Consider the following 15,912-nt stretch of genomic DNA (forward strand, 5'->3'; position numbering starts at 1 on the left):
GCAGGAATCCTGTTTTGCCTTAGAGCTACAGTAATCAACTCCCACCCTCTCTATGTCTCCCCTCACCCTCATTCTCCAGGAAACTTCAGGCAAAATAATTGAGACACAGGCACCAGAACAAGGTGAGAAATGGTCAGGGGGAGCAAAGGACCATCTGTACGAACTGGGAAGCAAGCGGAGGGTCAAACTACCCTTCCCAGCTGGGAATTCTTGGGTTAGTGGAGAGTACAACCCTCAAATGCATGTGTCCAACCAGAGATTTGGAAACCCATCTCCCATGAGAGCACTATTTCCCATAGAAAACAAAAACAAAAACAGAAACAAAAACAGTCAGGCTTTGGTTCCCCCTGCCGGCTATATTAGAAATGACAGGTAGCTGGGCGCAGTGGCTCACGCATGTAATCCCAGCACTTTGGGAGGCCAAGGCAGGCGGATCACCTGAGGTCAGGAATTCAAGACCAGCCTGACCAACACAACAAAACCCTGTCTCTACTAAAAATACAAAAATTAGCCGGGCACAGTGGGGCATGCCTGTAGTCCCAGCTGCTCAGGAGGCTGAGGCAGGAGAATTGCTTGAATCCAGGAAGTGGAGGTTGCAGTGAGCTGAGATTGCACCACTGCACTCCAGCCTGGGCAACAGAGACTCCATCTCAAAAGAAGGGGAGGGGAGGGGAGGGGAGGGGAAAAGACAAGACAGGTAACCACCTTCCTGCCTCTGACCCACCTCCCGCTTTTTGCATTCTTCAATTGGGTCAAATACTTAACCCCATTGCTTCAGGCTAAGGCAAGCAACAGATCTCAGGAAAGAAGGTTTTTTTCTTTTCCTTTCTTTTTTTTTTTTTTTTTTTTTAGACAGAGTTTTGCTCGTCGCCCAGGCTGGAGTGCAGTGGTGCGATCTTGGCTCACCACAATTTTCGCCTCCCGGGTTCAAGTGATTCTCCTGCCTCAGCCTCCCAAGTAGCTGGGATTACAGGCACCCACCACCACGCTGAGCTAATTTTTTGTATTTTTAGTAGAGATGGGGTTTCACCTTTTTGGGCAGGCTGGTCTCAAACTCCTAACCTCAGGTGATCCGCCCGCCTCAGTCTCTCAAACTGTTGAGATTACAGGCGTGAGCCACCGTGCCAGGCCAGAAGTTTTATTTCCAAACCCCACGAAGGCATTACAAATAACAGAGATAGAAACCCAAATTAAGCTCTGAAACAACTGGAGACAGGCCTGCCTAGGTGATCAGGAGCATCCAGGCAGCAGGGATGGGAAGCAGGAGAGATGCATTCCAGATAAGGACCTCACCCCAGAGCCTTAGTCTGTATGTACGTGTGACTATTCAGGGGCTGGAAGTTGAGAACCAGAAACCCACCTGGGTGGGAGGCAGAGAAGGCAGCAGCACGTGAGGTCAAGGACATTACCAAGTCTGACCCTGGCATTTGTCGCCTGTTCTGATCCCCAACAGTCCATAAATAAGTTATCCAGCGCATCTCAGGGATGGAGGCCGGGGAGCAAGCCAACTAACCATAGCCTCTGGAAGGGGCAGGCCAGCCTGGCACTGGGGCAGAGCTACAGCAGAATGCAGTCTGACTCGTGCTTCGGCCTCTGCCGACGCTCCCCAGCTGGGCGTCCAGATGTGGCTCCTCTCCCCTGTATCGAATTTAACAATCGGTCACTGAACTTCCTTGGAAGCGCACAAGAAGAGATTCTAGAAGGAGGGGTGTCAGGATTGGGACAGGGAGTAGGGAGAGGAAGATAGGAAGGGACTCCAGGGGAGAGGGACAGGCAGGGGAAGGGCCCTGAGAGAAGAAACCTTGAAGAGACCAGTGCAGGAATAATAGGTGTTCTGGACCCGGCAAAGCATGAGGTGGAAACCGGGAGTGTGGGCGCCCGGGCAGCAGCCCACCTGCGGTGACAGGGCCCGTGTCCGCGTCCACACTGGCTGCACTGCCTGCTGCTGTTGATACTCCTCTTGCTGAAGCTGCTGGGCCAGCTCCAAGTCGGTGAGCCCCAGCGCGCCTTGTGGCTGCTGCTGCTGCAGGGACAGAGCAACCAGGTAGTCCTGGGGAGAACAAGAGTTGTACAGTGGGCTGAGGCCCAGAGCTGTGGCTATTCAGGCGAGGTTTCCAAATCAGTTTTTCTGCATCCCTCAAATTCTCTAGCTCTTTCTCCCTACGGAGCAGCACACACAGCCAAATGCATTATCTGTGGTGCCAGAGAATACACACCAAGTGAGGAGACGATCTGAGGTAACCCAGAGAAAGAGGCATGGATTCACATGGCCTCTAGCGGTTAAAATGTATATGGCAAACAGCTCCCTGAGGCACATGTGCTCTCTGCACTTTTCCTAAGTGCCCTACACACCTGGTCTACCTGCAGCTGCTTTTCTGGGGAGCCACTCCCACCTTCTGCTCCAGGCCCCTTGCCCAGGGAATGACTCAGGTGAAAGTCGGAGTCACAAAAGCAGCTGTCTCCATCCACATTGTGCAGGCTCTCCCATACGACTTGCTCCTCGTGTAGAAAGCCCTGGTCAGTGACCAGTAGGTATAAGTGACTCTACAAAAAAAAGAACAGAGCTCACTGCGGGGACAGGTGATACAGAGGCAGTTTTTTTTTTTTTTTTTTTTTTTTTTGAGACAGAGTCTCGCTCTATCACCCAGGCTGGAGTGCAGTGGTGTGATCTCTGCTCACTGCAAGCTCCGCCTCCCAGGTTCACGCCATTCTCCTGTCTCAGCCTCCCGAGTAGCTGGGACTACAGGCACCCACTACCATGCCTGGCTAATTTTTTGTATTTTTTTAGTAGAGATGGGGTTTTACCATGTTAGGGAGGATGGTCTCGACCTCCTGACCTCGTGATCCGCCCTCCTCGGCCTCCCAAAGTGCTGGGATTACAGGCATGAGCCACCGCACCCAGCCCCTCAGCATGTGGACCTTTTATAAATATGTGTGGCCTTGGGGGGAAGAAAGGGATGTCTGAGTGTATGTCCAGTTGGGTGTGAGCACGGTGGTCATTCTGGCCAAGCATGGCATGCAGTCGTTGGGGCTGAGATGCCACACAAGACCCTGCTCCCCCCATTTCCCGTTGTTCTCTGGGCTTGCCTGATGGCTCTTAGGATAAATCCTTTGAGAACCAGAGACCCCTCCCTCTGCTGCTCAAATCCTAGAGAACTTTGGCAGTTTCTAACTTTTGAAGACCAGCATTGTTCAAAAATTCCACTGCCCCCTCCTAGGGGAGGATCGGACTTTCCTGTACCATCGACGGCAGGCTTATCCCTTATGGCTTGCTCTGGCCAGAAGATGTGAGCAGAAATGACATGTGTCATTTCCAAACAGAAGCTCTAAGCATGAATGCACAGTGCCCCCCTCTCTGTGTTCCCGCATATATTCCAGATAAAGGATCTTTTGTCAGCTGGGTCCCAGAGTGAAAATGGTATGGGACAGAACCATAGCCAGTTCACAGTGGACATGCACCAGGAGCAGGAAATGAACCTTTGTTGTGGTAAACCACAGGGATTTGACGGGTCACTTGCTACCACGGCTTAATCTAGCTGATCCCAGCTGGACCCATGAGAAAAAGGCACCAGGAAATGACAGCACCGCAGCCCGCCGCCCTCAAACCCGCATTACCTTATGCTTAGTCATGGTGCTAAAGTGGTTGTTTCGGAAAAAGACGCTAAGTTCATCCTCCTTAGCAGCTGCTGTCAGCTCACACAGTCCGTGGTAGGTCAGCTGGGCCGCGGTGGTCTCCAGGAACTGCTCTGCAATCAGGCCTGCCAGAGGGGACAAGTTGAGGGAAACTTGGCTTGAATTCAAGGTCCACAACAGGAAGGACCATCCAGAGAGCCCCTGTCAAAAGCCCCGGGGGTCAGTCCCACCTTCTGACGTCCCTTTCTTGAAACCTGGCTGTATTCATTCACTTAACAAATACTTATAGAGCAGCTACCTCATGCCAGGCACTGGGGATACCCCAATGAACTAAACAGAAATTCCCCAAGCTCCTTCTTGTGAAGCTTATACCTAGTGGGATGTGGTGGGAGATGACACACAATAAAAAATAAGCCTAAGTAGCCATCATTCCCTCCACATACTATCCATGAGAAGGGGAGGAATGTCACCTTCCGTCACAAGGTTGGTGTCACTGGAGTGTTTGCAGGTGATGATCTTCTCCACCAGCTGGTTGTAACTCAGTTTCCCAACTGCACGCACAGCCTCAGGACTCTGCTTGAGTAGTGGGATGGTAGGATACCAAAATAATTGGGATTTTTTTTTTTAAGGAAGGAAATGAACAAAGCTCACAAGGTCTACAACCCTATGATGAATGGTTCCTAAACACTGTTTTTTTTTTCGTCTCTCAAAAAAAAAAAAAATTTCAGGAACCATTCATCATAGGATTGCTATGTTGCTCAGACTGGCCCCGAACTCCTCCCAAGTAGCTGGGAATACAGGCATGTGCCACCAAACCCATCTGGTTCCTGAATTTTTGATGTCTAAAGAACTGACCTATTTGCATGTAGTTTGCTTGTATTTGCATGTTATCCCCAAAATTGGTTAAAATTCAAGGACTTCTGTACTGGGTCCAGTCTCCAAACCCTATTTCCCTCCCAAGCCATTCTAACCCCTAACTCCCTAACCTCTACCCCACAAAAATTTGCCTCTCTCATGTCAGCTTAAGCTGGATAAGGTCCCAGTGGGCCCTCCCACCCTCACCTGTGGATCAACAAGCCAGCCATGGTACAGAGGTATGCCTAGTAGGTCAAAGACACTGCATTCAGGTGTATACTCAAAATCAGAGACGCCTGTGAATCGCACATTGACATCCAGACCTGTGGCCAGTTTAGGCAGCACTGTTATTGCATCATCCACATTCTGGGGGTAGAAAAAAGATGATGGACATTCTGGCCTTTTCTCCCACCACTCCACTTCCACCTCCAGAAATTAAAAATTAACCTTGTTGCTTTTCTTTCGCGATTCTCTTACAAGCCACTCCATTTCTCCCTTGCCTCAACCCTTCTCTATGAACACTGTTTTTCTTTTAGAGTTTAAGTCTCATTCTTTCATCCAGGCTGGAGTGCAGTGGTGTGATCCTAGCTCACTACAGCCTCAAACTCTTGGTTTCAAGTGACCCTCCCACCTCAGCCTCCTGAGTAGCTGGGACTACAGGCACGCACCGCCATACCTGGCTAATTCTTGAAAATATTTTTTTTTTTTTGTAGAGACAGGGGTATTATTATGTTGCCCAGGCTGGCCTCGAACTCCTGGCCTCAAGTGATCCTCACGCTTTGGCCTCTCAAAGTGCTGGGATTACAGGTGTGAGCACTCGGCCAATGAACATATTTTCTAGGACAAAGATAAACTCTCCTTTGACTCCTGCAGAATAAAATCATGGTTCAAGGAAACCTCTGAAGAACAACAAAAACTTCTCTTAGTATTTCAAGATGTCCCCTTACAAACCTGCAGACCCCTATGCCCGCAGACCTTCTGCCTTACCTGCTGGAAATTAAGCCGAAGTCCCTCTGACTTCTCCTGGGGCTTGATGGACAGGAGGCAGTTTCCTACAAGACAGGGCCTCTTAGCTTACCCCACCAATTGCCTCAAAAGCTAAGTTTCCTCGGGTAATGTCACAGAACACAGATTTTCAGAGCTGGAAAAGACTTAGAGTCTAATCCGGACTCTTCATTTCTCAAAGGAAGCAACAGGCTCATAAAGGTGAAGGGCCCACCCAGGGTCAGATAACAAAGCTAAGGGCAGAATTGGTGTTACCACCCAGGACTCCTGACACCTTTGCTTTTCATTATCCAGCCTTGCAGAGAAGCCCCATAGACCCTTACCCTCCCTGCCATACCAGAACCCCCAAATGGAGATCCCTGAATAGTCTGGATTTCTGGCTGAGTGGATAGCTCTGGAACCCTTTGGGTAATTCCTCTTTAAGGCCCAGTCACTCACCAAGATGGGCCATGAGCTCATCCGATGTGATCACTTCCTTCTGCAGGGGGAGCTTCACCTGGAGGCAGAAGGGGTGATCACGTGTGTGCTTTCCCCCAAAGAGCACTAAAGGAAGAACCCATGGAAAGGCAAGGGGGAGCTCCAGTAGTAGGGTGGGGTAGGAAAAAAGGCTTGCAACTGGCACAAGGGAATGAATGTGAAATCTTGCAAGGCATGTGCATTTGCTAGGGAGTAGGAGATACAGGGGTAGGACAGATCTTCCTCTTTTTCTTTTTTTCTTTGTTTTTAGGAACATCTTATCTCATTTGCTCAAGTTGGAGAAATATGGAGAATAATCTGAAAAGTTTTGACTGGTTTGAGAATATCAGGATGATCAAGGAAGTAGGTCAGGGAAGAGTACTCCCTGATATTTTTTGCACCCCTAACTGGGTGTTCTCTTACCTTCCACTGAAGAAAGAGGATATTCATGATGGCAAGGAGAGGGCAAGGGCCATTACTGCTCTGGGTGATGATAGGTGTCCGTTCTCCTTTCCAAGGGATCCACTTGACACAGTAGAAATCTGGCTCAGGCTGTTGGGTCCTGGGGGACTGAGGAAGCTCCTGGGGCATGGAGCATGCCCTCATTGTCTCTACTTCAGGCAGTGTCCCAAGGGTTGGCCCCAGTGGAGCTGAGCTAGCTTCAGGCAGAGGGGACTCAAGGTTGTCCCCACACTGGCCACGCAGCAAAGCTTGGCCCCGTTCTCCAGCCTCCCCATCAGCATCTCTTGCATCTGCGTTCTGAGGGTGCTCATGTGGGCCTGCCAGAAGCTCATGGTTTTCAGGGATGACTGCTTCTGCAGTCCCGGCCTTACCAGGGGTCGGATCCTCAGGCTGATGGTGTTCCATAGTCAAAAGGGACTCAGCTGAGGGGCACTGTAGGTGTTTACTGACCTCAGGGACTTGCCTAAGCCAGGCTTGGGATGCAAAAGAGGGACCTGTTCAATAAGAAGAAAATCAGTGGGCTGGAAAGCAAACTAACCCAGATAAGTCTTGGAAAAGGAATGTAGTGTAGAAGGCTGGTTAGTGTTTGTGCAGTCACTCCTGGCTAGGGGCAGTATATGTGTAAACAGAAGGGTCCTGTGCTAAGCTCTTTCCACCTCTAACTTGCTGTGACCAGATGAGACCAAGAGGGCACAGGGCGGAGGGAAGACTGGTGGGATTGAAGACATGGGTGGAGTCAGCTTCCCTGAAACAGATCGTGACAGGGAAGGAAGAAAAGACAGAGAAAGGGAGAGCACAAAGGAGAAAGAAGGAAAAGAGGTGGAGAAAGAAATGTTAAATCTACGCTAATGATTATTAATATGATGATCTTTAGCTTACTCTAATAGGCATCACATCAGTAACTGCCTCATAGCCATATTCCCTCACAGGGATAATTCCTCTGCCCTACCCCACACCCTGCCCCTTCACACAACATACTAAGCATACACAGGCTGCTTGTATTTTTAGGGATACCTTCTCTCTGCCTCACCCAAGGATAAAAAGATTAACAGTCACATAGTGCTTGGGGTGAAGAATGGAGGAGGCACAGAGTCAGTGTCATGCCCCTAAAGGCGAAATGCTGGTGAGGAAGGGGAAGTCTTCCTCCTCAAAGGGCTCTTCCGAACCATACGCAATACGAGACCACAGTATAAAGGCCTTGGGAGGGGTTTCCTGTAAGCTGGGAGGGGAAATGTAGGTAGGGGGTGACTGGAATCAGAGACTGCTTTTAATAAGTGACTTCAGATTAGGGGCACAAAAAGCACTCCCCACAAGTTCTTCCAGTAAGCTTCTCTTTAAAAAAAAAATTAATAAAGATATTCACATTTATTTTAATTAAATTGAGACAGGGTCTTGCTTTGTTGCCCAGGCTGGTCTCAACTCCTGGGGCCCCAAGTAATCCGCCCTCCTCAGCCTGTCAAAGGACTGGGATTATAGGCATGAGCCACGGTGCCTGGACCCAGTAAGCATCTCTTGACAGCTAGAGTTGAGACAGCAACTTTTCCTCAGTTCATTTTTTTTTTCTTCCAGAAACTGCCTAAACCCAGAGGTACTCTCTTGCCTGCTATTTCTATGAAATATGAAAATGCTGATTATTAATTTACTTAACAATACTCCCTCTACATTCACCTACCTGAAGTTTTATGTCTATTCCCATCCAAGTGGTTTTATTTATTTATCTTTATTTTTTTGAGACGGAGTTTTGCTCTTGTTGCCCAGGCTGGAGTGCAGTGGCGCAATCTCAGCTCACCGCAACCTCTGCCTCCTGGGTGCAAGTGATTCTCCTGCCTCAGCCTCCCGAGTAGCTGGGATTACAGGCATGCACCACCATGTCCGGCTAATTTTGTATTTTTTAGTAGAGACGGGTTTTCTCCATGTTCGTCAGGCTGGTCTCAAACTTCCGACCTCAGGTGATCCTCCCACCTCGGCCTCCCAAAGTGCTGGGATTACAGGCATGAGCCACCGCACCCAATCCTATCCAGGTCGTTTTAGATGTGAACACTGGACCTGTTTAACCTGCTCTCTATCAGCACTAGAGGCACACTGAGGCAAGTACAGATAGACATTTAACTAATGCTGTGGGTATAAATAATAAAAAACCACAAATCCTGCCCTTTGGAAAACATCTCCCTTTAATCTCCTTGCTCCCCTCCCACTCTTTATCAAGGAGAGAAACAGGGAGAAATTAAACTAGTTAGGGACCAGGCGCGGTGGCTCACACCTGTAATCCCAGCATTTTGGGAGGCTGAGGCGGGCAAATTACTTGAGATCAGGAGATCGAGACCATCCTGGCCAACATGGCGAAACCCTCTCTGTATTGAAAATACAAAAATTAGCCAGGTGTGTTGGCGCTTGCCTGTGTCCCAGCTGCTCAGGAGGCTTAGGTGGGAGAATTGCTTGAACCCAGGAGGCGGAGGTTGCAGTGAGCTGAGATTGTGACACTGCACTACAGCCTGGACGACAGAGCGAAACTCCATCTCAAAAATAAAATAAAACAAAATAAAATAAATTATACTAGTTAGAAATCTTGTCTTTTCCCCGTCCTCCTCCCAACCTGAGACTGCTTCCTTCTTGTAAACCTACATGAATTTGGGGCTAGGGGAAGGCCTGGGAGATGAGGTTGAGGAACATTAAAGTTACTGAAATAGAATAAGCCTAGTCACTCAAATTGATTATCCTCTTGATTCACGTATGTTTATGCTAGCTGCATATCATTTACTTGTTGTTAATTTAGAATCAGAGTAGCAAAAACTGCCTGCAGGCCTTACACTTGTTTTCTCTCTCTTTCTCTCTCTCCTTTTCTTCTCCCCTTAAATGACACTTAGGGTGAACCTCAAAGCAGATGCCAGAGCCTGGAAAAGTAAAAAAGCTTGAAGAAAAGCAGGCCTCGGCTGGGCACAGTGGCTCACACCTGTATCCCAGCACTTTGGGAGGCCAAGGCGGGTGGATCACCTGAGGTCAGGAGTTCAAGACCAGCCTGGCTAACATGGTGAAACCCCGTCTCCACTAAAACTACAAAAATTAGCCAGGCGTGGTGGCGGGTGCCTGTAATCCCAGCTACTCAGGAGGCTGAGACAGGAGAATTGCTTGAACCCCGGAGGTGGAGATGGCAGTAAGCCAAGATTGTGCCACTGCACTCCAGCCTGCGTGACAAGAGTTAGACTCTGTCTCAGAAAAAAAAAGAAAAAAGAAAAGCAGGCCTCAGTTTTTATATTTTCTGTCCAGTGCCAGAAATGATCAATGATGAAGTGGGGTTGGGCAGCTAGCTGGCTGGAGAGGTGAGCCAAAGGAACCCAGGAACACCTGAGGGAGTGGGGTCTCAGAGGAACTGGGCAGAGCTAAATGGGCTAAGTCTTAAGAGGCAGGGGCAGGAAATGTAATGGAAGGTTTCTACTCTACGAGGTCCAATCCTGCTGGGGAGGGCATGGAGTATCTCAGAGTAGGGAAGAATGAGAGAGAGGATAGTCAGACAAATCAAAGTTTCATTCTCCTCCTCCTCTTTCTCAGCTCCTCAAGTCCTACACTTCTTCTCCAGCTGGAATTATGGTGGTGGGTGAGGGAATTAAAATAACCCTGGCTCCTCCCTAATCAATAGCAGTACAGAGTCAAAAGTTGGAAGAAGCATGTAAAACAGGTATGTAACTTCAAGAAGACACTCTTCCTCTCCGTAGGAACAATTCCCTTACTGTCCCACACCAATCTCTTTCTCAGTCTGACCTACGTCTTCATGCAATCAATAGTTTAGATTTTCATCTCAGAATATGTCAACCATGGCCACAGTGCCCTGTCTACTTGCTCATAAGGAGAGGGGGAGGGTTTTGTGCTTTCATTAAAAGGAGGAGGACCAAGCAGCATCCCCTTTACATATCTCTCCTGACTTAGCTCCTCTAAGCAATCCAGACTTGTAGACCAAAGGTGGAAGGACAGCAGGTGTCAGCTCCCCAGAGCTGGAGAGGAAATGGAGAGGGGTGGGAGAATAAGTGAAGAAGATGATTAAAATAAAGTTTTTACCTTAAAGAAGTGGGTGCTGTTCCAAGATTGAGAAGGAGGGTTCAGCTGTGGCAATGCAATGGGGAAGATAGGTGCAATGAGGGGGTCTGCCAGTGTCAGCTGCCTTCCAGCTGTCAACGCCTGAGCTTATACAGGTTTACACAGCTTTGCGAGCGACGGTACAGGCTTGGTTGTGGCCACTTCCGGACTCACGCCCAGTACTGGGGGCACTGGAGAGGGTGAAGGCAGGCAGGGGCGGAGCCCAGGTGCTCCAGGTCACTCAGAGAGTCTTCAGGATTCCTGAGTCGCCGAGTCTAGGGCATGCGCTCCAGGCCCTGACTACAAGCTGGTTTTCAAAGGAAGTTTGTGGTTTTTCTTTTCTTCTCTCTCTCTCTTTTTTGTTCTCATCGGGACGAAGAAAAATTAGGCAAGGACAAGCTCCCTGGAGGAGGAGGGGCCTGCCCAGCGCTGGTGGATTTCCATCAGGGCTTTCTGACCCGGTCAGCAGCTTTGTGATCAGCAGAGAGGGAGCAAGAAACAGGAGAGAAAAACAACAGACCCTTTCTCTTCCCTCCGCCTGCCTCTGGAAGGGACGGAGCGCTTGTGCCTCTCTGGTGAGAATAGGGAAGAGCAAGTGCCCTTGCTGAGTGGGGAGGAGCAGGGCTGGACAGAAGCAGCTTGTTGGATCTGGGCTGTCTCTCTGGGTATGGCAGTCCTTTGCTCTCGATCCATAGAGGCAGGACCAAAGAGCACGATATTTGCATATATTACTCAGTTAATGTTAAAAACAAACAAACAAACCCAGCTCTTTTCCCTCTGGAGCCCTCCATAGAGGTCCTTTCCAAGTCCTTGCTGTATCATTTTTAAGTCTAGAAATGAAACTGGTTGGGTTGTGCACCTGGTAGAGTGCAGAGGGTGTGGAAGAAGCCCCAGGCTCTGGGCGCGATGGCTGACACCTGTAATCCCAGCACTTTGGGAAGCTGAGGCGGGCAAATCACAAGGTCAAGAGATTAAGACCAACCTGGCCAACATAGTGAAACCCCATCTCTACTAAAAATACAAAAATTAGCAGGGTGTGGTGGCACGCACCTGTAGCCCCAGCTACTCGGGAGGCTGAGGCAAGAGAATCACTTGAACCCGGGAGGCAGAGGTTGCAGTGAGCCAACATCCTGCCACTGCACTCCAGTCTGATGACAGAGCAAGACTCCGTTTGAAGAAGAAGAGGAAGAAGAAAAAAGAACTGGCAGAGCAGGCAGGCGATCCAACACCCCTGTGCTCTGGATCTTGGTTCCACCACAGGCCTCTCATCAGTCACCTCCTCTCGATTTACAGCTGGGGAAGCAGGAAAAGCTAGTGTGAGGCTGATGGTAGGAAATAAAGCGATAGATAAATAAATGAGGGAATTTTTGATGATGAGTGTCCATTTATTTACAGTACTTGCACTACCCTGCGGCTGCAAAGTGGCAGTTAAGGGAGGCTGGAACCTAACTCTACATTCTGAAGGGTTCCCTAAAACTCTATGTACAGAGCCGCCACAGGATGAAACTTCAAGCAACTCTAAAGGCTGAAAGAGCAGTTGGAACAATTAGGGTGGCAGAGAGCAAAAAGTCAAGGTTACAACCGTCCAAGAAAGGAAGGAGAAGATATTTGCGGAGGCTGTAGGAAAAAAACAGGCTACAGAGTTGCAAAGGGAGAAGCAGCAGGAGTTGGCAGGAGACTGTAGGTGTTAGGTAAACAAGAGGGGTCAAAGATTATTCTAATGTTCTCCTAACATGAACAACCACAAAACTGGTGGCGATTGAATCAGTTTGGTAAAAGGCAGAATTTCGGGAAAGAAGATCTGTTTTGCCAAGTGTCATTTAAAATGTCAACCGGATGCTCGGTGTGATATATGGAAAGATGTTATACTTAGCCTGATCTGAGAGGGAAAGTTCAGATGCCACAATAATGGGTTACTGTGACACATACACATTTGTTTACCAAACAACGGATCCCTCAGAAAACGCTCCTTCCCTCGGTAGCTAGGGACATTGCGGAGCCGCAGGACTACGTTTCCCACGTCGCCCCACGCCACACCTCCTTGGCCTCTCCGGAAAGACGTCCCAGGAGCCTCTGGGCGTAGAGCCCCGCCTCCGCCGCTGGGGGAGGGGCGACGCCAAGCTCGGGAGCACCCGGTTACGCACTTCCTCCCGGGGTCGGAGGCCGATTCGCCGTGTGGCGGGTTCGAGTCCCGCCTCCTGACTCTGGCCTCTCGCCCCTGAGTCCCGGGCGGGGTGCATTCGCCGGGGAAACCTGTCCTCGACCACGGGCACCTCTCCTCGACCAGGGGCGACGGCGTACTTTGGGCTTCATCATGGAGGACTACCTGCAGGATTGTCGAGCTGCTCTACAGGTAACCGATCCCTGTATGTGACTGTAAGGAATGGAGCACGGGGTCCAGGAAGGACGAAGACGTGGGATCTGGGGAGCCTCGACGGTCCGTGTGGAGGGAACACTTGAGTTGTGGGGAGGGGGGTTGGGGCCTGATCAGGTTTGGGGCATGAGGAGCGAGGAGCGAGAAGCGAGCTTAGGAGCGTGAGAATGCTGCTTGCTTAGTCTCCCGGTTTTTGGCTCCCCGCCTTTGGGGTCCGCCCGAGAGCTGGGAGAAGTCTTGGGTCTGAATCCTGCATTTGAGCCTCTGCTTGCTGTCATCTCGGTCAGTTCCGTCAAAAGGACCAGGACTGTGCGACCGCCAGCCGAGCCCCGCGAGGTGTGTTTATTCTTTTCTCCCCGCCCCTCTTTGAGTTCTCCGCTCCCAAGGCCTCGCTTGGCCCACTGGCCTCCAGGTGAACCTCGCGGGTGTGGAGGGAACCGGTGCTCACGGCTTTATTTCCTCTGAATGGCGGTTTCTGTCTGGCGGGCTGAACTCATTTCTAAGTTAGAAGTAGTCACGGTATTTTACTTTAAGTCAGTGTTTTTAAACCAAACATACATAATCCATCAGGCATATTTGTTGACCCACAACCAGCATTCCTTTGCCTCCAGGTTTCTCCTTTGGCCTTAAGCACACACATTACATAAAAATTCTCCACTTGGAAGGGATAAGCACAAAGTGTGTTTAGAATCAAAACCATAAATATGACTACTGAATGCTTTGTGGCTTATTTTTGGTGCTCTCTGAGCCAGTTGGACTCACCCAGCCATGCTGAGCCGTCATGAGGCATTAGGCTGTTATCCCCAGTTAGCAGCAAAAAGCTAACCAGAGACAGACTCCAGGAGGTCACCCGGCCCCTCTACTTTGAGTTATATTGCCCTGAAGAAACCTAGACAGATGGCTTGCTGAGCTTTCCTTTTTAGATATCGGAAACTCAACAAATTCCCCTGGGGGACAGATTCTGTTCTTTAACAAATCCTGAAAGTCACTTAATTCCTGCTGCAGACTCAGCTGCTGGAATAAATGAATTGTCTTCATACTGAATTGGGGAGAAGGTCCATTTTAACACCAATTACATAGACATTTTCCTTGTGAAAAACAAATTTGGGGAGTTACTTCAATGCATAAGGCCATTTGGAACCAATCCCTTTTTGTTACGTCTGATTCCACCACAGGACTAATGTAGAGTTTTGGGGGCACCATTCTAAGTGCTAAACAGTTGGATTCCCCCCCCTCCCAGTAACCCAAATGACTGGTCTCTTCCACCATGTGGTAAAGTGCCCTTGGACCTGAAACCTCACTAAATAATATTTCTTTTTTTTTTTTTTTTTTTTTGAGACGGAGTCTCGCTCTGTCGCCCAGGCTGGAGTGCAGTGGCCGGATCTCAGCTCACTGCAAGCTCCGCCTCCCGGGTTTACGCCATTCTCCTGCCTCAGCCTCCCGAGTAGCTGGGACTACAGGCGCCCGCCACCTCGCCCGGCTGGTTTTTTGTACTTTTTAGTAGAGACGGGGTTTCACCGGGTTAGCCAGGATGGTCTCGATCTCCTGACCTCGTGATCCGCCCGTCTCGGCCTCCCAAAGTGCTGGGATTACAGGCTTGAGCCACCGCGCCCGGCCGCAATAATATTTCTTTGCATGCATCTATTCTCCAACATATATCCTCCAGAGCCTCCCCCCACCCCCAGGTTAGCAGTATGTTCTCTATTTTTATTTTGTATTTGTTTATTTATTTTGAGCCAGGGTCTCACTCTGTTGCCCTGGCTGGAGTGCAATGGTGTGATCACCTCCCCGGCTCAAGTGATCCTCCCCCCGGCTCAAGTGATCCTCCCACCTCAGCCTCCCGAAAAAGCTGCGACTATAGGCAGTGCCACCATGCAGGGCTAATTTTTTGTATTTTTGTAGAGACAGGGTCTTGCCATGCTGCCCAATCTGGTCTCGAACTCCTGGACTCAAACAATCCCTCTGGCTTGGCTTCCCAAAGTGCTGGAATTATAGGTGTGAGCCACTGTACCCAGCCCTAATAGTATATTCTCTACAGCAATATGAAGCTGGAAAAATACTTGATTTTTCCAATATTGCTGGAATCCTGACCTTTCTCTACCTGCATTCATCCCCAAGGAGCAAGATCTAGCTCTTCCTTTCAAACTTGTGAACTTGTGAAAGTTGAGATTGTGTCTTAGAGCTTTCATCATCACATAGCCTCTCCAGGGCCTGGAGAAATGAGAAAATTAGACTCTAGGAAGGTTAACAGGTGAACTGATGGCAAGACATACTGGTAGATGCCAACAATTTAGATTGCTTTAATTTTTTTTTTTTTTTTTTTTTTTTGAGATGAACTCTCACTGTCGCCCAGGCTGGAGTACAGTGGTGCAATCTCGGCTCACTGCAACCTCCACTTCCTGAATTCAAGCGATTCTTCTGCCTCAGCCTCCTGAGTAGCTGGGATTACAAGCTTGCACTACCATGCCTGGATAATTTTTGTATTTTTAGTAGAGACAGGGTTTCACCATGTTGGCCAGGCTGGTCTCGAACTCCTGACCTCAAGTGATCTGCCTGCCTTGGTCTCCCAAAGTGCTGGGATTACAGGCATGAGCCACCACATCCAGCCTAGATTGCTTTAAATTATAGAAGTAGTAAATGTGTACTTCATGAACAAATTTAAATACCAAAGGGATATGGAATGAAAAAGATAAAGATCGTTTTTCTTCTCTCCTCTCCATCCAGTTCTCCAGAGGACACCCTGTTAAGTTTCTTGTGTAAAGAGAGAGAGATGATTTAGACAGATACATTCTTAAGTTTGAATGTTCCTGTTAAACTACAGTTTAATTATAACTTTCAGAAAATCATGAATGCTCTTCTTTGCACAGAATAAAGACAGCTGGTAATCCAGCCAAGTCTCCCGTTGCTACTGTATTTTTAGTATTTGATACCAGAGAAATTTTCTACAGCCTCTGCCACAGAGACAATAGGATGTTCCATTAAAAAAAAATCTTATTTAACCAAATGTCCTATTTATGGTGACTCATCTTTCACTTCTAGGGGGGAGAAATCTTTGCTTC

General features: G+C 49.0%; 2 protein-coding genes across 16 annotated transcripts in view; one reads left to right on the forward strand and one right to left on the reverse strand.

Annotated features, from left to right (window-relative positions):
• Positions 1 to 1,122: 1,122 nt before the first annotated feature.
• MINDY1 (MINDY lysine 48 deubiquitinase 1) lies at positions 1,123 to 11,767 on the reverse strand. 12 transcript variants are annotated; one of them, XM_017947009.3, is made up of 10 exons: positions 10,462 to 11,767; positions 6,373 to 7,156; positions 5,932 to 5,989; positions 5,476 to 5,540; positions 4,696 to 4,854; positions 4,104 to 4,206; positions 3,616 to 3,758; positions 2,353 to 2,544; positions 1,895 to 2,050; positions 1,123 to 1,638 (listed from the first exon to the last, which is right to left on the reverse strand). In XM_017947009.3, the coding sequence occupies exons 2-10, from the start codon at positions 6,814 to 6,816 to the stop codon at positions 1,558 to 1,560; spliced, it is 1,401 nt and encodes a 466-aa protein (XP_017802498.1). In that variant the 5' UTR covers positions 6,817 to 7,156; positions 10,462 to 11,767; the 3' UTR covers positions 1,123 to 1,557. The 12 variants fall into 12 exon arrangements, with proteins under 12 accessions (XP_017802498.1, XP_009179051.1, XP_009179067.1 ...); XM_009180787.4 differs by having other exon boundaries at positions 2,394 to 2,544; positions 4,104 to 4,209; positions 6,373 to 6,905; positions 10,462 to 11,451; XM_009180803.4 differs by having other exon boundaries at positions 4,104 to 4,209; positions 6,373 to 6,905; positions 10,462 to 11,449.
• A 119-nt stretch (positions 11,768 to 11,886) lies between these two features.
• The window catches only part of PRUNE1 (prune exopolyphosphatase 1), a 31,440-nt gene continuing 27,414 nt past the window's right edge, over positions 11,887 to 15,912 (forward strand). For 2 of the 4 annotated variants that reach the window (XM_009180780.3, XM_009180785.3), the window contains exon 1: positions 11,887 to 12,832. In XM_009180780.3, the coding sequence (XP_009179044.1) occupies positions 12,794 to 12,832 (39 nt within the window). In that variant the 5' untranslated portion in view covers positions 11,887 to 12,793. The remainder of the gene's footprint in view (positions 12,833 to 15,912) is intronic. The other 2 variants (XM_017947018.2, XM_017947010.2) reach the window with 2 other exon arrangements.

The sequence above is a fragment of the Papio anubis genome, chromosome 1, assembly GCF_008728515.1.
Source record: "Papio anubis isolate 15944 chromosome 1, Panubis1.0, whole genome shotgun sequence".
Classification (NCBI taxonomy): Eukaryota; Metazoa; Chordata; class Mammalia; order Primates; family Cercopithecidae; genus Papio; species Papio anubis.

What these genes read in the sequence shown, in the direction of transcription:
- MINDY1 (XM_009180821.3), bottom strand. Translation starts at nt 10,305, where the DNA reads ATGCTGCTTGGTCCTCCTCCTTTTAATGAAAGCACAAAACCCTCCCCC. An exon ending in TCCTCTTTCTTCAGTGGAAG is followed by an intron (nt 5,990 to 6,372) that starts GTAAGAGAACAC and finishes TTCTGCCTCCAG; the next exon opens with GTGAAGCTCCCCCTGCAGAA. An exon ending in CACCAACCTTGTGACGGAAG is followed by an intron (nt 3,759 to 4,103) that starts GTGACATTCCTC and finishes CCCCTCTGGCAG; the next exon opens with GCCTGATTGCAGAGCAGTTC.